This window comes from Ornithorhynchus anatinus, chromosome 6 (genome assembly GCF_004115215.2).
Source record: "Ornithorhynchus anatinus isolate Pmale09 chromosome 6, mOrnAna1.pri.v4, whole genome shotgun sequence".
NCBI lineage: Eukaryota > Metazoa > Chordata > Mammalia > Monotremata > Ornithorhynchidae > Ornithorhynchus > Ornithorhynchus anatinus.
Genome location: NC_041733.1, coordinates 36,313,123 through 36,337,497, shown reverse-complemented (window position 1 = coordinate 36,337,497; position 24,375 = coordinate 36,313,123). Strand labels below are relative to the sequence as shown.

Below are 24,375 nucleotides of genomic sequence, written 5' to 3'. Positions count from 1 at the left end.
ATAGGCGAGAAATGGTGAATGAGTGAGGAATTTGGGTGGCCATAGTCACTAATAGGATTTTTCTAAGGCATCAACTGAAGTTCACTGGAATTTTGTTTTGATTAGGGTGAATTTCTGAAAATAGTAAACTGAACATATAGGTGAAGGATATACACATACTCAAATAGTAATAGCGTTTTTATGTTTAAGTTCTACCTTATCTCTGTGGCAACCAATGGACAATTTAAATCTTTATTTGGGCCCAATTTGCTCCCTTCCTTTTTGGTCCATTTACCTGGATTGAATTAGGCCCAGTGCATTAGATAGCCCTGGAGGAAAGGGTGGAGGAGGCTGTTTTGCCCCCTTCCCTGGAGGTGACCCAACTCTTGCCTTTTGGGAGAAGAAAAACAAATGAGAAGGCTTCCTAACCTGTCCCCTCATCCAAGTGAATCACAGACACTTAGTTAACACGCAGACATGTTGTTTTCTTTACAATTTTATTTACAAAATGTATTAAAACTCTTTGTACAACACCTCATTAAAATGAGGCCTGGTAATTTATGCCCACACATGCAGTTTATGCTTTTACAGCCATTAATTTGCTTGGCAATTTTTCTGTTCACTGAAGTGCAGTTCTAACGACAAAAGAAAAATATAGGAAAAAATCCTCAAGTAACTACTGCTGAACTCCCGTAGCTTGAAGTTAGTAGCAGGAATTTGAAGCAACCAACACTTTTTTTGTTTTTACATGCAAGTTTTTAAAAAATAACAAACCAATTACCAAACCTCTCCACCGCAGTGAAGTTTCCACTCTTAAAAATTGATTTGATTTGATAAACATACATTTCTCTTTATACAGCATCTAAGAAAAGATTTGATTTTTTTTAAATACAACTTTTTTAATCGCACTGTTTTTGCTTCCCTTTGGGGAACTTTATAGCATTCAGAGTTGAAAATCACAGTTTCATGAAAAAAAAAGAACAACACAACAATTTTCTCTTGTTCAATATCATTTTTAAAAATTTGACCAGTTAATTGTTCGTTTATGAAATTATTTTTGGGATGGAAGTTTATCTATATTACACTTTTCCTTTTGAAGAAAGGTCAAATACACTATGAGTAAACTAAGAGCCCAAGGGTCCTGCTTTCCAAATGAATCTTTGCTCATTATCATTTCTTTCGAGTGACTTCCCAATGCACATTATCAATGAGATAAGACTACTGAACTACTGAAAGCCTAGGTTGTTATATAAGAGGTAATTAGTATGCAAACACTTCCTTTGACTTCTTCAAATTGTTTCCTACAGAATGCGTTTTCCTTTTTTTAAAAAGATGCAGTTTAAATAGTCTTCTGGCAGAGTTAAGGTGGAGAAATTGCCCATATTGGAGAACCTGGCAATGAGGAATGCTGAGGACCTATGTTTAAGCGGTAGAATTTGGAACACAGTTTAGTCTTTGCAAAATAGAAAAGGACACATGCATCTCTTGATGAGGAGTCTTGGAACTCCTGGCGAAAGCTGGTAGAACTAAAATAGTGAGAATCAATTTAGATCATGGAATTGTAGGGTGACACGGAAGGCCAGAGTGGAGACACTTTCCTGCTTTCTCTGTGTACGTTTTCCAAGTAGAATGATCCGAGAAGCAGAGCGAAACACAGTGTTACCAGGCTGGCCGTGTCTGTGAAGCACTTCACTCACCTCAATATTAAATAAGTTCAGTTATTTTGAATGAAAATATATAGTTGAGCAAAAAAAAATAGAGATGGACCTAAATCTTTGGCTTCTTTGAAAGCCTTTTTACACCTTGCAAATAAAGCACCCATAAATATGCCTGATAAAGTGTCCTGTTAATGTGCTACACAGAGTAGCTGTACAGCTCAATTCATCTCCTTACAGACGTGGGAGGAACCAACCTCTTTCACAAATCAGTTGTTTTTAAGCATCCAGGAATTCTAATTTAGTCCATTTTGAGAAGTGTTTGAATGTCCTTTTCTCAATGTTGCGTTCACCTTTTTTTGATATACATTTTAATCACATGGAAGGATTTTGGAACTTCCAGAAAATTGCCACCAATTGGAACTACCAAAAACCTCTAGTCAGCAGATCCCATAAGAATTGCCAGTCTGTATTCCCAGGCAAAGGGAGTCAGATATTTATTTTTTTTTAAATCAAGAAGAGTGAATTATTTTGAGACCAGTTAGGGTACTTGCTGATTCTGACTTTTTTTTTTTTAAAGAACATGAAGTTCACAGACTGTGCAGTGGTATCAAAGGATGGCTTTTTGTTGAATTTTTTTTACAAGAATATTTTTTTTCACATACTAGAATCTTGTATGTCCATTTTTTTTTCAAGCAAAGCAAGAATATTTCAGTGATGGTTTGCATTGTTGTGAGTCTCAGAGTGTTCCATAAGGCACTGAAGGAGAAAGAAAATCAGTTTTTCCTATTAAAAGTTCATTGCACCATCAGCAATACATGTGTCATGCCCGACACCAAGGAGGGAGTAAAACCAACTCGGGCAGAAGTAGCCAGCGTTCTCAGCTGCTCCTCTTTTGACGTGCTTCCGGCAGCGGGGGGATCTACAAAACAAACAGAAGAGTTCAGGAAACTGTTCGATGAGGAATGAATAAATGGCGAGGAGTGGCTCTATGCTGGCCAGATGGATGATGTGTATTCCATTACCAAAAGGATAATCTACTCTTGACTCACCTAGAGTCAATATCTCGTGGCTATCCGAGAACAGATTGAGCAAAGTCATTTAGCCTCTCCACAAGGAATTGGGTGATGGGATATTGGAGCAACACCCGAAGGCTGGGAGGTCCAGGGAGAGCAGTTTTAAGAACTGAGAAAACCAAAAGCAGCAAGGGAGAATGGCTGTCCTCATGTGAATGAAAAGGGCAGTATCTATTCTTACAACTGGGAAGGTGAGGGAGGGGAGAGAGACTGCTTCAGCTCTGTCCAGTTTCTACCTGATTAAACTTCATTTCATATTTCTGCTGAAGAGCTGATAGTTGGGATGCTGATTGCCCCTGGCACTGCCTTGATGATGACCAAGGGCATCAGTTGTATGGGTCTTCTTTACTGGACAGTCTGGTTTTCAGCTGGTCTCTTTCCTGTCTGGTACGAATGCATACCAGATTCCTTAATGTCAGGGGTTTTTGTGTTTTTTGTTTTTTGATTTTACTTTCATCCCCAGGCCACCTTCTTTCTCAGCTTCTGCTGCTGAGGTTTACGGTTCAGGCATGGCACCCATGGTCATTTGGACTCCGGAGGGGAACGCTGTGACTGTGGAGCAAGTGTGAGGGTTGGGGTCCTCTGGGAAAATTCTCTATGCTCAGGTGATATCAGTGATTGATGCCTTCCTGATGTGATGCATGTGATGTCCAGTGTGTCTGTGTCTAGGATTCTCAAATGCCAACCATGTCACTGTAGAGGTGACAGTACTGGAGGCTTGAAACCATTGCTCTTGATTAATGGGCTGGTTTTTTTTAAGCTGTCAGCCTCTCATTTAAAAAAAGGGGGGCAAAATGGAAAGACTCGTACACCCTCTTGGAATTGCTCAACCACTTAAATGGCAAAGAATCATTCTGCTGCAAATTTCAGCATCAGTTTCCACTCTACCATTAAAAAAACAGATTCTCTTTAGATTTAAATCTGATTTAGGGCCATAAAAGACACAGTTGAATTCTTCATTTAATGTAACACTACCTAGTGACTCTGGAAAAACTTTCCAGCTGAAAAAAAAAAGGGGAGCCCTAGTGTTTTGCTAAAATATAATCACATATACCATTGAATATATAAAAATGTCGCGGAGTATGGGCTATCACAGTCACAGTAGTACAAGCGCTATCATTGGGCTAAAAATAAAAAAGGAATCAATAGGCAAAAATGAGCTGATTAGCTTACTCAACCTTAGCCGTACCCCTAGATTTTAACACTTTCTGTTCCATACACGTTGTAGCCTTCTCTGTAAGTAGCGTAATTCTGGGTATTGGTAGCAGGAGCAGGCTTAAAGTTTTGTGTGTTCTTTGTGAGTTTCATTCGTTTGGACTCTGCCCGTGACTTGTAACAGAATTCTATCAAAGCAACCATCATGGCAAGCCCCAGGCCTCCAACAAGTATATAGAATACTCCCGCCACATTGCTCAGGCTCAGAGCACTTGTCTTGTCCTAAGAGAGATGAACAATTTGATTAGTTCTTGTGCAAAAACAAAGGCAGCAGGAGAGTCAATAACACTATGTAATGGTACATGACTGTCCTAATGGTAAATAACTCAACACATAGGTCTCCGCTAAGCTGTCTTTCTCATTCTGGAACTTGAAGCCCCCTTTTGCTCCCTGACCCTCCCAAATCATTTGGTTCGGAGGCACCAGGCGAGAGTATTAAGATGATGTGACCTGGGACCTTCTTTTTTCAGGTTTATTTTTCAGGGCCAGTTCCTCCTTCCCAGACTCCTGGGTGAAGGTTGGTAGCTAAAAATGTGTCTTAGCACCAAATTGTTGAGCAAGCCAGCTGTTAAAGCTGGTGTAAATCTGCAGCAAAAAGAGATTGCTCAGTCACATCTTCCAAGAATTCAGAGCAATTTAGAGGCTTCTTTTGTATATGAGGCAGACTGTACAAATCAAGTAGACTTTCCAAGTTGACAGTGGGAGGGAAAGGAATTTTTTTTTTTAATCATAAACCTCAGTGAATGTCGAAGTATTTTTTTCATGCCAAACTTCTCAGCTTTTTACTTAGTTTTTTAATTTAAAAAGAAAAAAACTCTGAAGAAGACGGTCAGTTACTTTCAAGTCAAACTGTGCAGGCCTGACTCAACTGTCCAGGCAGTGAGAAAGTAAAATAATTGGCTGCTGAATAATGGAAAGCTGCAGTCATAGTCCCACCTTTAAGATAGGACATGCAGGGAGAAGAATAAAAAATCTTTCACTGAAAAGGTTGAGTTTTGTAATTGGCCTAAGGGAAAATCAGAACCATTTTGCTGCTGAATTGAATTGTGCACACAGAAATATTGCCAGTGAAGCGGAGCCATCGTTTCAGTGGGAACTCAAGAGCTGAGCATTCATGTCTGGTAGGAGCATTCTTACGCAGAGGCATAGTGCTTGAAACTTTTAGCTGAAAAAAAATTGAAACTGGAAAGAATATCCTTCCATACTCCTGTGTCTTTTCCTCTTAGGACCTAGTTCCACCACATCATCCCACATTCAAAAGCCAGTTGGAGTGGCTTGCAAAACTAATGGGAGATTAAGTTCGACAGAACACACGCTGCCTAATAGAACACTTTCATGCCACAGGAGATAGAAAATCTCTGTTCCATAGTCTAGCAGATAGTACTCACCTAGGCTAATAACTTCTACTAGGTTATTGGTTTTTTTAAAAAAGCTGTTGATATGACTTATTTAACCAATTTCTCCTAGTGGGTGGGCAAAATGTTTTCTGGGTGGGCCGAAATTTTATCTTCTTTAAATTTGCAAAGCTACTTAGCAGCAAATTGAGAAAGGTTTCTTTACTCGCAAAGTCTCTGGCATTGCATTTTTGATAATGTGTTTAAAGTTTGTTGAAAGAAATGCCTCTTAACTTTACAGTCTCAGCGGTAGCAACCATAATTCCAAGGACCACAGTTGCTGAATTCAGGTGTGGGATTCATTTACGCAGTAGCAAAATGGTTCAAAGCACAGAAAAGAAGGAATGTCTGAAATTCACAAGGTGAATTAACCGTGCTACAATATTCATTCAAACGAAAACCGCAGTCCAGTGGAAAGTTTAACTTTCTTAGGGGGTGGGAGGGAGGAGTGGTTCACGATCATTATTGTGATCTGCTTCTGGCATATCCTTAAAGAAACATACGGCTGTGTTCAGAAATTTGAATTACTACATGGTCATAGAGAAATATGATGTACTTCAGGGAACTGGTAACAAAATTGATAACTGGGCTAAGTAAATGCATCCTCTGGGTGAGGCTGGGAATTTTTGCTTACAGAGACCAGGCTAGACAGATGCCGCTTTCTCTCTTCATCAGCACAATATCTGAAGAGCCAAAAGGTATTTTCAACTAAAACGTGTGATGCTGTAAAAGAGGAAATGCTTGTCGTAGTTGGGTTTTTTTTCCTACTCTCTGCTCGAACCATCAAAATGTCAAACGTCAAGGTTTCTGAAAGCCATTTTGGGTATGAACAAACAGTGGGTCAAAATGGGATTGCTAATCAGTACGAAAAGACCTTCAGCGACTGACCTTACTTCCGGAGTCCTTGGCACCACATTCACCCTTATCGTACCACCATTTGTTTTTCAGCTTGTCTAAGATGCCTTGTTCACTGAGTTTCAATACTGCAAGGTTTACGGGAGTTCTTCACGTGGGAAATAACATAAATAACATTATATTATGTTATTTTATGTTATTCAAGCTTTAAACGACTTTAAAACTATACAAAGCGATAAAGCAGGGGTCCTGGCCACAGAGTAATTACACTGCAGGCAACCTGATCATCACTGTAAGTTAACGCTAGAGCAACACTACATTACCAGGACCTGCCCATATCGCTTTGAGTAATCGGCACACACTGTTAAATACGATGATTGGAAAAAAAAAAAAAAACATCAAAAGCAGCTCTTGGGTCTCCCCTCTCGTTGCAATCATTTGGCAGCTCTTGGAAGCTTTGGGGTGGTGGGTCAAGTTTGGTCTAACAGGGTGTCTTGTTGTACTACCAGACAGAAAGCGTTGTTTTTGGCCACACGGTATCGACGGAGAGGCGGGATGGAATAGGGTCTTGGGCTCTAAGGCCATAGGCGTAGAAACTGATTTGCTTCCTCACCCTTTATTTAGGAAGTGCTGTTGCTGATAGGTGACTCCCCCTCCCACCACCCCTCCCCACCTGAGACACAGATGTACAGATGGAACTGTAGTTCTTTCCAAACTAAGGAAGCATACGGGCTGACCGCTGTGCATCTAAGCTGAAAAAGAGAAGTAGTACACTCTTTCATCCTCAAGATCAGACTGGGCGACGGGTCTTGGTTAAACTTCCAGCATGGTTTACCGTTCACTCCTCCTGTCACGTGAGCATGGTGTTATCTTAATAACGGGAATCTTTCTGTCTTTACCGTACTAACACGATCTGACTCCTCAGCCAGCTCAGTCTGAAGGGTTGCAGAGGTCACCATCAGCACAAGGAACCCTCGAGGCTATTCACCCTACCTCCAGCTTTCCCAGTGGGCTATACAAAGCTCAGTCCACCCCCTCTGAAGTCCATAGACCTGGGCCTACCTCTACCTGCCCTGACCCCCCCCCCCCCCAACCGAGCCTCCCTTTTCTGTTCCTCTAGCCAGGGTCTTTTAACTGATTTCATTTTTTGACAGCTCCACAACTGTCGGTTTATCTAGGGGCTCTCACTGCTTCTGCTCCTGCTGTCATCCCAGCCACTTTCAGGGCCAGTGGTCTCCGTCTCCTGGGGTTGTGAAGCCAGGCGGTCTGGGCTGGGCCAAGTGGGATGTGGACAGAGCGGGTAGTGGAGGGGGCAGGGGCGAAGCCTTCTCGGCAGTCTGCTTCCTGTCTGCCTCGGACCATCTCTCTTGCACACACTCCCTGTCCCCATCCCACTCCTGCCCAGCCTGGACTCCTGGTTCTGCAGCCCCCAGAGGTGGGGACTATCAGTGTGGAATTGACTCTGGGGTCTGTGGAGGCAACAGGAGGGAGGCTCCCCAGGAGAACTCTGCTGTGTAGGAGCTGTTGTAAAACAAAGCAAAGAATCAATTAAAAAATAGGAGAATATTAGGGAAGGTGAGCTGGGGAGCGTGAGGAGGAGGGTTGGCTGGACAGCCGAGAGAACTGTGAACGACTGGACTGGGGGTGGTGGACAGGAGCATGGAGAGTGGGTATTTATTATCATTATGATTATTATTACTACAACTACTAATGATAATAGTGGTATTTAAGCACTTAATAGTGCCAATCACATATTAAGCCCTGGGGTGGATACAAGATAATCAGGGCCCATTTGGGGATCCCAGTCCAAGTAAGAGGGAGAACAGGCATTGAACCTTCATTTTGTAGATGAAAGAACTGAAGCACAGAGAGGTTGTGTGACTAGACTAATGACACAGCAGGTAATCTATCAGTCATATTTATTGAGCGCTTACATTGTGCAGAGCACAGTACTAAGCGCTCAGAAGTGTACAATATAGCAGACACATTCCTTGCCATAATGGCCTTACAGTCTAGAGGTAAGTGACTGAGCCAGGATTAGAACCCAAATCGTTTAGACTGTGAACCTGTCATTGGGCAGGGATTGTCTCTGTTGCCGAATTGTACATTCCAAGCGCTTAGTACAGTGCTCTGCACATAGTAAGTGCTCAATAAATACTATTGAATGAATGAATCTTCTCACTCCCAAGCCTGTGCTTTTTCCACTATGCTGTGCTGCTTCCCATAAACCTGGAGAGGGCAGGGTTATGTTCCTTACCAATCGCAAAGGTAGAAATTTGAGTGGCATTCACTTCGAGAAGAAATTAGTTTCTGTGAGCTGACTAGGAACCTTTGCAAATAGTATTCTGTGTTGTCCTTCAGTTGTCTGACACTGTCTTTCCTTGTGGGATCGGCCTGGATCTGATCTGATGACCTTTTAGCTACTCCAGTGCTTTTGGGGAACCATTCCCCTCCCTTCCCCCCCCCCCCCCCCCAACATGAGACTGACTTGCATGAGTCTCCTAATGCACACAGGAGTCTGTCACCAGTTGATTCTTCTATTCTGTTAGATTGTAAACTCCTCGAGTGAAGCATCATATCTACTGACTCTGTTGAACTCTCCCCAGCTCTTAGAACAGTGCTCTGCATACACTAGGTGCTCAGTGAATACTTCTGATTGATTGAATACTCTCCGGAGCTGCTAAAGGATCTGCACTAGCCCTTCTTTCTCCTGCCAACCAACCTGCCTGGGGCCTGGGGCTGGCGGAGCAGCAGTGGGTGTGGAGTTGGGAGCCTGACATTAGAAGAGCGAGAAATGGTGAAATCCATTCTGTCCAGCAGGTGGGCATGCAGGCATCAGGCTTCAGTGCGTTATATCCCTTGCAGAATCACTTGCTTCTTAAGCTTTGGGAAGTTGGGGATGATACTAAAAATGGAGGGGGCTGGGTAATCAGATCCAGAAACATATTTCTGCATGTGCACCTTCAGCTGGGATCTCTGAGTCTTACTTTGTCTGGCACAAAATATTTTGAAGGAACCTATTTGTAAGGGGAAAGAAGAAAAGAAGATGGCGCTAAACTTTGGTGCCTTGGAACCAGATACCCATAAGGGAGATGGAAAAGCTCAACTTGAAAAGCATGGAGGTGAAAACTACTGTGTGCATGGGCCTGCCCCCTGCTGTCATACCCCCATCACCCCAATTTTGTTGCATATATTCATAGATAGGATTAGCATTTTTCCTTCCTCTCTCTTAGGGCATAATCTGAGGCCCCAGTAGAGCTTTTCAGGTGGCCAAAGTGAATTCTATTTGGCTTTACCCTCTAATCAGGGTTAGAGGATGGTGGGAAGAGAATATAGATTATCATTATTATTATTGTTATAATATTTGTTAAGCTATTTCTGTGTGCCAAGAACTATTCTAAGGGCTGGGGTAGATAGAAGTCAATCAGGTTGGATACAGTCCCTGTCCCAATAGGGGCCTCACAGTCTAAGTCAGAGGGGGAGCTGCTATTTAATCCCCGTTTCACAGTTGGGGAAACTGAGGCACAGAGAAGTGACGTGACTTCCCCAAGATCACACAGCAAGCAGTTGGTAGATCCAGGAGTAGAACCCATGTCCTGCGGCTCTCGGGCTTTGCTCTTTCCACTAGGCTGCACTGTTTTTCTAGATGAATGACCCTTCTGGTTCTTGTGCAGGTGGAACCCTCTGAGAAATAGCCAGGGAGAGAGGAAGCCCATGGGGCCTCTCCTGCCTCAGAGTAGACCATGGCAGCCCGGGGCCGAGATCACTAGGAAGCTGTGGGAGCCGGGAAGGGTTTGGGAGCCGTGCGTCCCTATCCCAGACTCTGGGTCCCACTTTGCCTAGTAGGAATCACATTTTGGGCTGGAGCACTTTGCAAAAGTGGTAGCAGGGCTCAGGGCTCCCTCCAGCTCCGAGGGACTACTTCATCCCAGTTTGGTTGGGAGGGGAAACGTAATAGTAATAGTTCTTATTAAGCACTTGCACTCTGGTAAGTGCTCGTGGAGATCAAAGATAATCCGATCAGCCACAGTCCCCTGGCCCACACGGGCCTCTCAGTCTAAGAGGGAGGGATTACAGCTGTTTAATCCCCATCGTACACCATGAGGAAACTGAGGCCCAAAGTGACTTGCCCAAGATCACAAAGCTGGCCAGGGGCCGAGCCAGGATTAGAACCCGTGTTTCCTAACTCCCGGGCCCCACCTTCCTTCTGCTAGGATCTGCTGCCTCCAAGTTGGGTCCTTCAGGAAAAGGAAAGCCCCATCCTCCACTTTCCCAGACCCCTCTAGGAGGTGTCAAGGTTTCTGTTCAGTTCCCAGCTCACATGACACCAGGACAGTCCACTCCTTGCAGGAACTCTGGAGTGGACTCGGGTGGCCGCAGTGCAGAGCTGGGGTTGGACTCACCACATGATGGTGTCACAGCAAAATAACCCTGGGCCCTCAGTCGACTCTGGGGAACTCTGTCCCTTGACCCTGTGCACCTCAGGGTCAGCCAGGTTTTCCTAGTCCTGGCACTTGTACGAGAGCCTGCTTTATTTTGTGGTGATAGAGAAATATAGTCTCAGCAAAGAAGCTATGGTGTCCTCACCCCTGTAGAGGAATTATCTAGCGCCAACTACTCAAAAGTGAGAGATGGCTAAATTAGTGAGGGCGTGGAAGCCTGTCACTTGATGCCTGGTTTCTCAGTCTCCACAGCTGTAAATCGGGAATAATAAATATAGGCGAAGCATGAGGAAGTGCTCAAATGAAGTCATGTAGGCTCATTCTTATGTTTTCAGAGGCTGATATCTAAAAGACTCAGAAAAATCCTTAGGGCATTTAGATACCAGCTTAAAAGCCTAAGTTCTTTAGATAAGATGAAAACGATCTACTTCTCTTGAAGAATTTACTCTTGAAAAAAGAAAATCCACTGTGCTTAAATCTGGAAATGAACCCAAACTGTTTCAAACTGAGGGGGAAAAAAATGCATTTCAAGAAACTGTTCAACCAAAAACCACACAAGCTGTAATCAGCAGGCACAGATACTATACTTAGTAAGTTTAGGATGACAGCCACAGAAGCAAGAAAAACTCGTAAGAGGAAAGGTTCAGAGCTTCTTGGGTTATGACTGAGGTTGAAAATCCTCATAAAGCTGGTGGCCAAAGCAACCCTTTTTCTATTTCCATGGCATGGCAGCTAATCTCATTTAGGGCAGTGCCTAGCAACATGTATCATGATTCAGCATCTCCCCTAATTACCTATCTATTACAGTGCCCTGACCCTCACTTTACAGTTGAAGAACTGAAGCACAGTGAGATTTAGTGATTTGTTTCAGTTTACCCAGCAGGTCCTTTGGAAGAGATAGAGCAGTCAGTCTATCCTTTGCTCTATCCTTTAAATCCTCTAGCTATGGCCCAAACTCCCATTTGTTTCCATTTTGTATGTTTACACCAAGTATCTTTAGGGATCACCCTAATCTAATGAGCTCTCAATTTAGGAAGGATACCTTTATAACTTTCCCAGCTGGAGACAGTTCTTTTAGTGTAACTGTTCTCCAGAGGCTTGCCATCTTTACTATTTCAGAGCAGTTATGCAAGCAAGCCCTTTATCCTCAACTGATAGAAAACATGAGTGATATGTATCCTTTTTGCATTGGCAAAGTGAGGTAAGATGCTCAGAAAAAATGGTCAAATGCTTGTCAAGGAAATTCTATTTACATCATCTCCTAGATAGAATTGCTATAGAATTTGTAAAGAGGTAAAATCCCTGGCAGAAGACAAAGGAAGAGACTTGGGCCTTTTATTTGAATAGGGATCGAATCATTAACAAATTGGTGAGAAACCACTAAGTAAGGTATCTACAAAATCTTGCTGTCATGAAAAGAAACTGTTTCAGATAGAAATTTAGTCTAGAAACAGATCACCAGCATTTCCTACAGCATTGTGATATCATAGAGTGATTAAATTCTGCCAGTTCAGGTCTCACTTTTGATTCAGCTTGGCAGGCAATTTTATTTTTCCCTTTCAAGTTGTCCTGGGCCCTCATGTTAGGAAACATGATGGCAATTGGGTAAGTATCAGTTCCACACCTGGTATATGCACAGCCCAGGCCATTTGCCCATTCAACTACACCATAAGATAATAACAATAATAATTATTTTGTTTTTTATAAAGTGCTCACTATGTGCCAAGCACTATCTGAAGCGATGGGGTAGAGGCAAGATAATCACGTCTATGTGAGGTTTACAGTCAAATTATGAGAGAGCATGTATTGGATCCCCATTTTAGTAGATGAGGAAACTATGGTACATGGGGCTCACAGTCTTCATCCCCATTTTAAAGATGAGGTCTCTGTGGCACAGAGAAGTTAAGTGGCTTGCCCAAAGTCACACAGCACTTATGTGGCAGTGTCAGAATTAGTACCCAGGTCCTCTGACTCTTAGGCCCAGGCTCTTGCCACTAGACTGTGCTGTTTCTTTAAGATCGTAACTGGTAGCCTTCCAAGTGAGAGGACTCGTGAGCTATGTATAAATATGTATGAGAAGGAGAGATATCAGAGCAGGGGCTTTAAAAGAAATACGGGAGCCAGGATGGTCCATTAGAACAGTCCATCAAAAAGCAGATTTCATTTCCTCTCTTACCATCCCAGTACCAGCAGTAAGAAAGTGTTTAATGTTCAGAAGACTGATGTTCTAAGAGCTGATGAGTTGAAATTTAGAATGGATTAAGTTAGCAGGAGGTTTTTCCTACTGTAATAGCACTTCACACGAGGTGCTTTTCTCTGAGTTAGCGTTGTACAAACATTCAAAACCTCATCGTCATTAGAGCTGGGTGAGAGAAGAGTAATATGCTATTATTTTATGCTGTCTCTCAAACTCTCAAACCCTTTCCGAAAAGCCAGTGTCCTACCCTTTCAGAAAAGCCAGTGTCCTCTTGCCTCTTTACCCCTTAGACCTGGAGACTATCCTGTGGCTGTCAATGTCCGAGCCAGGAAAAGGAGACAGGAATCCATGGGCAGATAATTTAGCAGATCAATGATATGGTTAGTAAACTCAAAGAGAAACAGCATTGCCTAGTGGATAGCGCACATGGCTTGGAGTCAGAAGGATCTGGGTTTAAATCCTGACTCTGAGACTTGTCTGCTGTGTGAGCTTGGGTAAATCACTTATCTTCTCTGTGTCTCAGAGACTTCATCGGTAAAATGGGGATGAAGACTGTGAACCCCATGTGGGACATGGACTTTGCCCATCCTGATTATCTTGTATCTGATTAGTACAGTGCCTGGTACATGGTAAGCACTTTACAAATAACATAAAACAAGTCATACCAGCTTTATTCTAGAGTGCGATGGTAGTCAGCATCTTATTCAGTAGCTATGCTTTTCCTCATGTAAATTATATTTTATTATGTAGGTAACCATTTTGGTGGTCTGATGCTACAGACCATGAGATTCATGCAAGGATTGAAAAAATGTAGGAACAAGTGGTTTTCCTCTCTTCTTAATTTCTTTCTATTGAAAGCTGTAAGCTTGTTGTGGGCAGGGAACTTAGTTGTGCCTTCCCAAGTGCTCAGTACCGTGCTCTGCACACAGTAAGTGCTCAATAAATACCATTGATTGATTGATGTCCTTTTTGCAAGCCTCAAGTCAGAAGCCTCCTTACCTGTTAATGTTCCCTCCTTATAATCATCTACCCCCTTCCTGAGATTTCTCTTTAAACATCTCAGTTAACATTTTTTCCCTCCGTGTCCCTCCTCTGTTCACTCTCTGAGGAATTAGCCATGAAAGTGGCCTCTTTGATTGTTTCTATCTTCACCCTCCAGCTCGTGTCATCCCATCACCCATTGAAAGATGTGTTGTTTAGTTTATTCCTAACTCTTGTTTTTATCATTTGCCTCTATATTCTTTCTCTCTTTTTCCTGTCATATGTTTGGCACTGTGCTTCTCTCCCCTATTAGACTGAATGTTCTCTGAGGACAGCGTGCCTTTATCTACAGCTCTCTCTCCCCAAGAGCCTAGTACAGATCTCTGCATTCAGCTGGCTCATTAAAGCTGATCATAGCAGCAGCTGAGATATTAATTACAGAGCCCGGAAAGATAAATGACTTCTTGAAGGCTGCAGAGAGATTAAGAGCATGTAGATAGGGGACTTACCAAATTTATCACAGGGATGCAAGCAAGCTAGCAGGAGAGGAAGGAACATTGGGAGGTAGATATTATTACCTGAAACTCAGGAAGGAATTCAACTTTCAATGCCCCCAGGGCCAACCATAGGGCTCTCCACTTTTGGTTTGCCCACCTGGCTGATAGTTTGTCACTGACAGGCCTGTGGTGTGGAAGGCAGCTGTCTACTCTTTTTTTGCACCTTCCTTGTATTCTCTCATGTGGTAGAGAGAAGAGTTTGGGTAGTAGATCTTTGGGGTTGGGATTTTAATTGGATGAATCAAAACTCTAGGCAAAGAATCCAGCACCCTTAAGAAGGCTATTTAAAAAAAGTCTAGAAATACTGATGACCTCTTTTGGATTTAAAATCTTTCTTGTTTGGCAGATTACATTTCCAGCTGGAGCGGTGAGCGAGGACTCCTGGGTTCTCTTGGATTCACTGGATGAGGTCAGTTGCAATTTTGGAATGGAATTTTGTGCTGGAAAATTTCTCTCTTTGACCAAATCTGCCTAGGGCAACTAACATTTGGTTCTAAGTTAGCATGATTGTGACTGACACTGTGCAGACAAAGCTGTGCTTTGGGGTCTTGAGACAGTAGTCCCATTTTAGAGACCATTTCAGGAACTCTCGTATCAGGACGGGAGTTGCCATCAAGGAAGCATGTCCGGCTTCTCCAATTGTATGCTCTGTCCCGCCTTCTCTTCCTAATCCCCAGTGTCACCCTGGAAAGCCTCAGGATAGTTCTCACAATTTAGAAAGACTCACAGTGAGGTCTCAGGATCAGCACAGAGCTGCCGGCACCCCAGGGCAGCAAATGTCAATCAGCAAATTCCCAAGCCGATCAGAAGGCTTGGTAAACTTTAATCTTACAGAAAAAACATCTCCGTTCCATAGGACCTTAAGCTGTCCTTCTATGCTAAATTGCAACAGAAAAACACTAGCATAAGACTACCATGCTGTTATTCGATAACCCGAGTCGCATCATCAGATCCATTAAGGAAATGTTTGGATTCTACAAATCTTTTTTGAGTTGTTTAGTTTTGCCCTTTTCAGACTCAGCCCATAACTAACCTTTGGCAAGGCCCCTAATTCTTATTAGTTATTATCTTCAATACTATTATATTATTATCTTCAAAAGGAGGCTGTAGTGAATCAGATCTTTGGAGAAACAAGAAAATGGGGTAAAAAGTCCCTATATTACAGCAAGAGGGCATATGATGATAATAATAATGATGGGATCTGTTAAGCGCTTACTAAGTGAGGAATGGGTGTGGCAGACCTCAATCAAGCAATCGTATTTATTGAGTGCCTACTGCTTGCAGAACACTGAGTGCTTGGGAGAGTACAGTGTAATAGAGTTGATAGACGTGTTCCCTTCCCACAAAAGCCTGCAGACTAGACCTCCTCTTCTAGAGATTTCTGAGCCATTTAAGAGGAAAGTTAATGATTCTCTCTAGGAAGGAGGGGAAATACATTGGCTAGATCCACTGTATTCATCCTTGTGAACTCAGGGAATCTTGGTTTTGAGGGTGTTTCTGTTTTCTACACCGAGACTTTAAAGTCAAGGCTGTGGAAATGTGAACTGGAAGGCACAGACTCACCAGATAGGTGCCACAGCTCTGGCTTGGAAAATCCTCCCCCAAAGCAGGGAGGAATCAATCATCCTGGTATTTTGGGTGGGAGTCTCCAGATGGGCCCATTTAGGAATGGTTTGGGACAGGCAGGTGGTATTCCGCCCTCTTTGTGTGCCATCAGAATAAGGCTAGCTGCAGTCATTAGTATTTACTGAGCACTTACTGTGTGCAGAGTACTGTACTAAGTGCTTGGAAGAGTACAGTATAGCAGAATCGGTAGACACATTCCCTGCCCACAAGGAGCTTTTATCTCGAGGGAGACTACTTCTACCTCTACAGAAAGTAAAGGACTCCATGGAAAGCATTTTTTAATGGTGTTTAAGTGCTCACTATATTCACTCATTTATTCATATTTATTGAGCACTTACTGTGTGCAGAGCACTATGTGCCAGGCACTGTTTAAAGCACTGGGTTACATTCAAGATAATCAGGTTAGAAACAGTTCGTGTCCCACATGGGGTTCACAGTCTTAAGCCCCATTTTTCAGATGAAATAACTGGGCCTCAGAGAAGTTAAGTGACTTGCCCAAGGTCACACAGCAGACAAGTGGCAGAGAAGGGATTAGAACCTAGATCCTCTGACTCCTAGTCCCATGCTCTTTCTGCCATGCCATGCTGTTTTCTCCCTTTCCCTCTCCCCCATGCTCCATCCCCTTGTTAGTAGTGTAGGTAGCACTTTGCCTGGTTCCATGGAATTGAGGATTGCAATATAAAAAGCTCTAGACTATAAGCTCCTTTTGGGCAGAGAACGTGTCTACCAGCTGTATTGCATTGTACTCGCCCAAGTTCTTAGTAGAGTGCTTCGCAAACTGTAGACCCCCAATAAACCCCACTGAGTGAAATTCCTCTCATCTATGACGACACCATGAAAAGGACAAAAGGAATATACTCAGATTTAAAAGAGAATTATTATTTTTGCCACAAGGAGAACTTTTCAATGCTTTGATTCTATGACATTTGACAACTTGTCACATATATTTACTTTAATGACCATCTCTTTTAAAAATAAAAATAGGAAACCATTGTTGTGAGTGAAATTAAAAATAACCTTCTTCTTTGGAGGGCAATTTCCGAGGGAAAAGACCTGTTTAAATCAAATAAATTGTTTAAACCCCTGAAGTCTTAGGAAACACAATCTGGTTTGAAGCAACTAAACGAAAGTCTTCGTCACATCTTGTTACTGAAATAACTCGTCTAGGGACACTCCTTAGGGAGACTGCATTGATTAGCTTTTCTAACCTGTGCTATACTGTTACTTCTCACTTGTTGTGACAGAATGTATCACGTCACTCTTGCTATGATGTATACAATCCAGTGTATAAATTAGAAATTCAGTCAAACTAAAATGCCCAAACTGGCATCCGTCAATGTGAAGCATTGGAAGGGTAGTCAGAACTATGTAAATCAATTCTCAACCCTAACATGGATGTCCAGTATATCATTTAATTCCTTTGATGACATTTTTTTTTCCCACTGAAAACAAAAATATCTTACCCCACTTTCTTTAGGACTGCAGTGAGTTAGGAAAGTAAATGCTGGTGAGATGCACTGGGTTCTCCTCTAGAAAGTGGATTTTCCAGGTGGACTTTTTTTGTTTTTTGTTTTTTCCCTTGCCATGGTCAGTGCTCTCACATCAACTCTTGCAATGAAAAAATGTTTTTCAAGTGCCTCTGTTCTATGATGGAAAGCTGGAGCAAATCTGTGCAGCTCCTTTATGAACAAATACATTATTACTGAGCAACCCTACCTCAGGTCCATTTACGTCAAAAGACATAACACTGAAAACTAAATTTGTTCTCCTTATCCAAATAAAATGCTCTTAGAAGCTACTCAAGATTCTGAAATAGACTATGAATGAAAGGCTACTGGGAAAACACTGATCATAATCATCACTGAGGCATGTGAGTTTCAGCTGTTTATTCTGTATAGAAAAAGCTCCCTAAACCATGTAAATTTTAGACCATCTCTTGCAAATTTAGCTTGTAATCCTGACTCAAAATAAACACCTTAGTGCCTGACTGGTTTTGGATTTCCTTTTAAGTATCTACCTGTATGGTTAAGACCACCTTATCCGTGCTCAGAGGCTCAGGCAGATGTATTGTCTTTTTCTGATAATGGTGGACCATAATATGGGGGTGGGTAGGTGAAACTACCTGGGTGTTAGTAAGGCATTCCATTCCAATCCATTTGCAAGCTTCTGATATATGGGGCATAAAGGTGGTTTGAGGATCAGGTTATTGGTAATCATTCATCAATCAATAGCATTTATTGAGCACTTACTGTGTTTATAGCATTGTGCAGAGCATTTGGAAAAGTTCAGTATAATAGAGTTGGTAGGATCAATCCCTGTCCCCAAGGATAACTGGACCGTTGAGCTCTTTGTGCCCTTTGTGAGTCAGGGACTGTGTCCAACCTAATTAACTTGTATCTAATAATAATAATAATAATGTTGGTATTTGTTAAGCGCTTACTATGTGCCGAGCACTGTTCTAAGCGCTGGGGTAGACATAGGGGAATCAGGTTGTCCCACGTGGGGCTCACAGTTTTAATCCCCATTTTACAGATGAGGGAACTGAGGCACAGAGAAGTTAAGTGACTTGCCCACAGTCACACAGCCAAGTGGCAGAGCTGGGATTCGAACTCATGAGCCCTGACTCCAAAGCCCATGCTCTTTCCACTGAGCCACGCTATCTACCCCAGGCTGTCTTAGTATGGTGCTTTGCACATAGTAAGTGCTTAACAAATACCAATAATACCAATAATCATAATGATCAATGGAATGGGTGGTGGCCCACAAGAAGTGGTCCCTAGTCTGGTCTGAATCAGTATTGAAAAGTAGCATGGCCTAATGGAAAGTGCCCGGTCCTGGGAATCATAGGACCTGCTTTCTAATCCCAGCTCTTCCACTTGTCTGCTATGTGACCTTAGGTAAGTCACTTAACTTCTTTGTACCTTAGTTCCATCATCTCTAAAATGAGGATTCAATACCTGTTCCCCCTCCTATTTCTACTGAGCCCCATATGGGACCTGATTATCTTGTACCTACCCCAGAACTTCAGTGCTTGTCTCCCAGTAAGTGTTTAACAAATACAATTACTATTATTACTATTATTAATTATTATTGATGTCCTGGGAGAAGGAATTGAGAGCAGGCTAATCAGAGGATTTATGGGTGAAGCTGAGAATCCTGTCTGTGGAGGGATGGACAGAGTAAGTCTAAGTGACTTAAACTGGGAAATAATCTAACAAATGAAATTCAGTAGGAAGAAGTTCCAGGTGTGCACTGGGATGCTAGGCAAACCATATATAATGGGGAAATACTTGGGCATGGATGGGAAGTGAACTCATAATGCATCCAAAGCTGAATGAGTCAGCAGCGAAGTATCCTGAGGCGTAAAACCATCATGGCTCTGTGTTGAGACAACAGGAGTATAACATGCAAAAGTCTAAAAGAGTCTTCTGTATTCTACCCATTATTGATGTACTATGTCTTGTTTTGGACTTTGTGCCTTAAAAAAAGTGTGTGGTGATAGCAAAGAGGGTCTAGAGAGGAACTACAAAAATGGTTAAAAGATTGGAAAATGGGTCCTATGAGGAGAAGTTAAAGGAATTGGACATAAAAGCTATCTGTCCAGGTGAGGATGAACTATGTGGCTGTCCATCCTCACCTGGCCAGATAGTCTTTATGTCCAATTCCTTTTCAAGTAGATAGAGGACTTTAGGACTTTTATAAAGGGGTTACTTATCAGTTAGTGGATCCACAGAAAATAAGAGGAAGTTGGCAGAAAGCAGTAAGACCTTGGACTTGAGGAAAATACTCTGGACTGTCAGGGTGCCAAAACACTAGAATGAACTCCTTATTTCAAAGCCTAATTTAGTGTGGCTGCATTATGGATGAGAAGGTAGTTAGTCTTCATGCTCAGAAAACTTTCAGAAATGGCCAGAAATGCTTGAGTAGAGGCAGGGTGTTCATCCAGAAAATCTTCCCCTTTAGAATGGTTTGCTTTGCTTAGTTCAGTTTGTCTGGTCCTTAGTTTTGGCAAGTTTATTGCTTTTTCAGTCACAAAGCCCTTGCCAGGTTAAGAACTGGATCCACCGCTCTCTTCATGATCAAAGCCATCCTTAAATCCACGTCCTCCAGCATCAGTCAATCAATCAGTAGTATTTATTGAGTGCTTAGTTTGCAGAGTACTGTACTAAGCGCTTAACTCCTCTGTGCCTCAGTTACCTCATCTGTAAAATGGGGATTGAGACTGTGAGCTCCTCGTGGGACAAGGGACTGTGTCCAACTCAATTTGCTTATATCCACCCCAGCACTCAGTACAGTGCCTGGCACATAGTAAGTGCTTAACAAATACCATAATGGTACAACGCAAGATGGCAGACACCCTTCCTGCTTATAAGGAGCTTACAGTGTAGAGGAGCAGGCTGACATTAAAATATTTTACAGGTAAGGGATAGTAGAGCATAGGGATAGATACATAAATGCTGTGGGGCTAGGGTGAGTATCAGACTGCTTAAGGAGCTCACAGCCAAGTGCATAGTCGATGCTGATGGGGGGGGGATAGGGGAAATGAGGGCTTAGTTGGAGAAGGCTTCTGGAAGAAGACGTAATTTTAGTAAGGTTTTAAAGATGAGGAGAGTGGTGGTGTGTAGGACACGAAGGGGAAGGGAGCTCAAGCCAGGGTAAGTGGTAAGATAGACAAGATCAAGGTACAGTGACTAAGTGTAGAGGGGCAAAATATGCAGGTTGGGATGTAGTAGGAAATCTGAGCGGTTAGATAGGATGGAGAGAGCTGATTATTTTAAAGCTGATATTGAGGAGTTTCTGTTTGATGCAGAGGTAGATGGGTATCCACTGAAGGTTTTTGAGGAGTGGGAAGATGAGGACTGAATTCTTTTGAGAAAAATGGTCTAGGCAACATAGTGAAATAAGGACTGGATAGGGAGAGAGAGGAGGCAGGAAGGCCAGCGAGGAGACTGCCGCAGTAGTCAAGATGGGATGTGTTTGGATCAGCATAGTAGCAGTTGTGTTGGAGAGGAAAGGATGGGCTTTAGCCATGTTGAGAAAAGTAGAACCAATGTGAATTGATGACAGATTGAATATGCAGGTTGAATGAGAGAGAAGAGTTGAGGATAATGCCAAAGTTACGGGCTTGTGAGATGGAACAGAGTGGAGTCTACAGGGAAGGGAAGGGAAGGAGAGGGATAAGGTTTGGGTGGGAAGATGAGGTGTTCTGTTTTTGACACATTAAGTTTGAGGTGTCAGTAGGATATCCAAGTAGGGATGTCCTGAAGGCAGGAGGAAATGCAAAACTGCAGAGAAGGAGAGGGGTTGGGCCTGGAGAGGTAGAAGCTGTAACCGTGGGAGCAAACAAATTCTCCGAGGGAGTGGGTGTAGAAGGAGAATAGAAAGGGACCCAGAACTGAGCCTTGAGAGACCCCCACTGTCTGAGGGTGAGAGACAGAGGAGTGTGAGAGAGAACATAAGGAATGGTTAGAGAGCTAGGAGAAGAACCAGGAGAGAACAGTATCAGTGAAGCCAAGGTTGCATAATGTTTCCAGGAAAAACGGGTGGTCCACAGCATTGAGGCAGCTAAGAGGTCAAGGAAGGTTAGGAGGAAGTAGAGGCTATTGGATTTGGCAAAATGAAAGTCATTGGTATCTTAGGGCAGTTTGTGGAGTAAAGAAGGCAGAAGCCAAATTGCAGGCAGTCAAGAAGAGAATTGGAGGCTTTTTCTCATTGTTTCGTCTCCCCAGGTCATATCTTCCCAAAACAAAATGTCCAAAATAGAAGTCCTTGTTCTCCCAGCCAAATCCTGTTCTCCCAATGACTTTCCCAAGTCTGAAATCTTGTCATTACCCATGACACACATATCTCATTAAACCCACATATTCAGCTGGTCACCAAATCCTGTTAGCTCTTCTTTCATAACATCTCTAATATCTACCTCTTCCTCTGTAGTCAGATTCCTAGTACGTTGATCCAACTCGTATCACATCCCCCTGCCTTCAGTCACTCTCCATTGCAGTCCATACTTCACTCAGCTGCCACCATCATTTTTCAAAAAAAAAAAAAAAGTTCTGTGCATGGCTGTTTGCTCCTCAGAGCCCTCCATAGGCTGGCCATGTTCTTCATGAAACAGAAACGCCTTACCATTAGCTTTACGGCACTCATTTGGCTCTCCCCTTCCTACCTGACCTCGCTAATCTCCTACTATAAGGAAGCCCACACACTTCTTTCCTCTAATGATGACCTATCAGTGCACCTCAATCTCATTTTTATCTTTCTGATCCCTTCCTCAAAGTCTTCCCTCTGGCTTGGAACTCCCTCCCCCTTCATATTAATTAATTCATTCATTCAGTCGTATTTATTGAGCACTTACTGTGTACAGAGCACTGTACTAAGCGCATGGAAGAGTACAATGCAACAATAAGCAGAAATATTCCTTGCCCACAATGAGCTTGCAGTATAGAGGTGGGCAGAGAGCTATGAATATTTAATAAATAAAATTACAGATATGTACTTGAACGCTCTGGGGCTGGGAGAAGGGAATAGCAAAAGGAACAAGTCAGGGTGATGCAGAAGGGAATGGGATATGAGGAAAGGTGGGGCTTAATCTGGGAAGGCCTCTTGGAGGAGATGTGCCTTCACTAAGGATTTGAAGAGGGGGACAGTAATTGCCTGTCGGATTTGAGGAGGGAGGGCGTTCCAGGCCAGAGGCAGGACGTGGGCTAGGCGAGACCCAGGCACAGTGAGAAAACTAGCACTAGAGGAACAAAGTTTGTGGGCTGGACTGTAGGAGGAGAGAAGCGAGGTGAGGTAGGAGGGAGCAAGGTGCTGGAGTGCTTTAAAGCCAGTGGTGAGTTTTTGTTTGATGGAGAAGTGCATGGGCAACCACTGGAGTTTTCTGAGGTGTGGGGGACATGTCCTGAATATTTTTATAGAAAAATGATACGGCAGCAAAGTGAAGTATGTAGGGAGAGACAGGAGGCTGGGAGATCAGCAGAGAGGCCGGTGCAATAATCCAGGCTGGATAGGATGTGATTGTATTAACGTGATAGCAGTTTGGATGGAGAGGAAAGGGTGGATTTTAGCTATGTTGCAGAGGTGGGACCGACAGGATTTAATGATGGATTGAGTATGTGGGGTGAATGAGAGAGGAGTCAAGGATAACACCACGGTTATGGGCTTGTGAGATAGGAAGGACGGTGGTGCCATCTGCAGTGATGGGAAAGGCAGGGTGAGGACAGGGTTTGGGTGGAAAGATAAAGAGCTCTCTTTTGGAGATGTTAATGTGAGGTGACGGGAGGACATCCAATAGAGATGTCTTGAAAGCAGGAGTTTCAAGACTGGAGAGAGGGAGAGAGATCAGGGCTGGAGATGTAGATTTGGGTGTCATCTGCATAGAGGTGGCAGCTAAGCCGTGGAAACGAACGAGTTCTCCAAGGGAGTGGGAGTAGATGGAGAATAGAAGGGGACCTAGAATTGAATCTTGAGGGACCCCCAGAGTTACTGGGGGAGGCAGTGGAGGAGCCCATGAAGAAGACTGAGAATGAATGGCCAGAGGGGTAAGAGGAGAACAAGCAGATGAGAGTCAGTGAAGCCAAGGTTGGATGACGTTTCCAGGAGAAAGGGTGATCCACAGTGTCAAAGGCAGCTGAGAGGTCGAGGAGGATTAGGATGGGGTAGGAGCCATTGAATTTGGCGAGAAGGGAATCATTGGTGACCTTTGAGAGGGCAGTTTCTGTGGAGTGAATGGTATGGAAGCTAGATTGGAGGGGATCAAGGAGAGAATTGGCGGAGAGGAATTTGAGACAGCAGGTGTAGACCTGACAAACCACCGTTCTGCCGATCTTCAAAATACTCTACTAAAATCATAACTCCTCCAAGAGGCTTTTTCTGCCTAACCCCTCGTTTGCTTACCCTAGTCTCCCTCCCATCTTCATCACCTGTGCACTTAGGTGTGCACTTGGATACTCACCCCACCTCCAGGCCCACAGCACTTTAGTACACATCATTATATTGTGTTGCTTCCCTATTTGTAATTTATTTTAATGCCTGTCTCCCTCACTGGATTGTCAACTTCTTGAGAGCAGAGATTACATCATCCAAACCTGTTGATTAGTACCCTCCCAAGTGCATATTATAGTGCTCTGCGCACAGCTATGTGCTAAGTAAATGCCACTGATTCCTCCAGACTGTATGCTCATCGTCAGCACGAAACGTATCTACCAACACAGTTCTATCATACTCTCCCAAGCATTCACTGCAGTGTGGTCTCGCACACAGTCGACACCCAGTAAATACCATTAATTGAATGACTCTCAACCTTAGCACTTATGTTCTTACAGCACTCTTGGCAGTAATAGTACTTATGTTTCTCTTAATTTACACACCCTGCTCTTTGAGCACTTGTGGAGTAAAG

General features: G+C 43.1%; 1 protein-coding gene across 7 annotated transcripts in view; it reads right to left on the bottom strand.

Moving 5' to 3' along the window:
• Positions 1–459: 459 nt before the first annotated feature.
• GRIA3 (glutamate ionotropic receptor AMPA type subunit 3) overlaps positions 460–24,375 on the bottom strand; it is a 261,251-nt gene continuing 237,335 nt past the window's right edge. For 2 of the 7 annotated variants that reach the window (XM_029067972.2, XM_029067974.2), the window contains 3 exons: positions 6,208–6,322; positions 3,900–4,147; positions 2,468–2,556 (listed from right to left, as the gene is read on the bottom strand). In XM_029067972.2, the coding sequence (XP_028923805.1) occupies positions 3,902–4,147; positions 6,208–6,322 (361 nt within the window). In that variant the 3' untranslated portion in view covers positions 2,468–2,556; positions 3,900–3,901. Of the gene's footprint in view, positions 2,557–3,883; positions 4,148–6,207; positions 6,323–24,375 lie in introns of those variants that run through there. The other 5 variants (XM_029067973.2, XM_029067975.2, XM_029067976.2 and 2 more) reach the window with 5 other exon arrangements.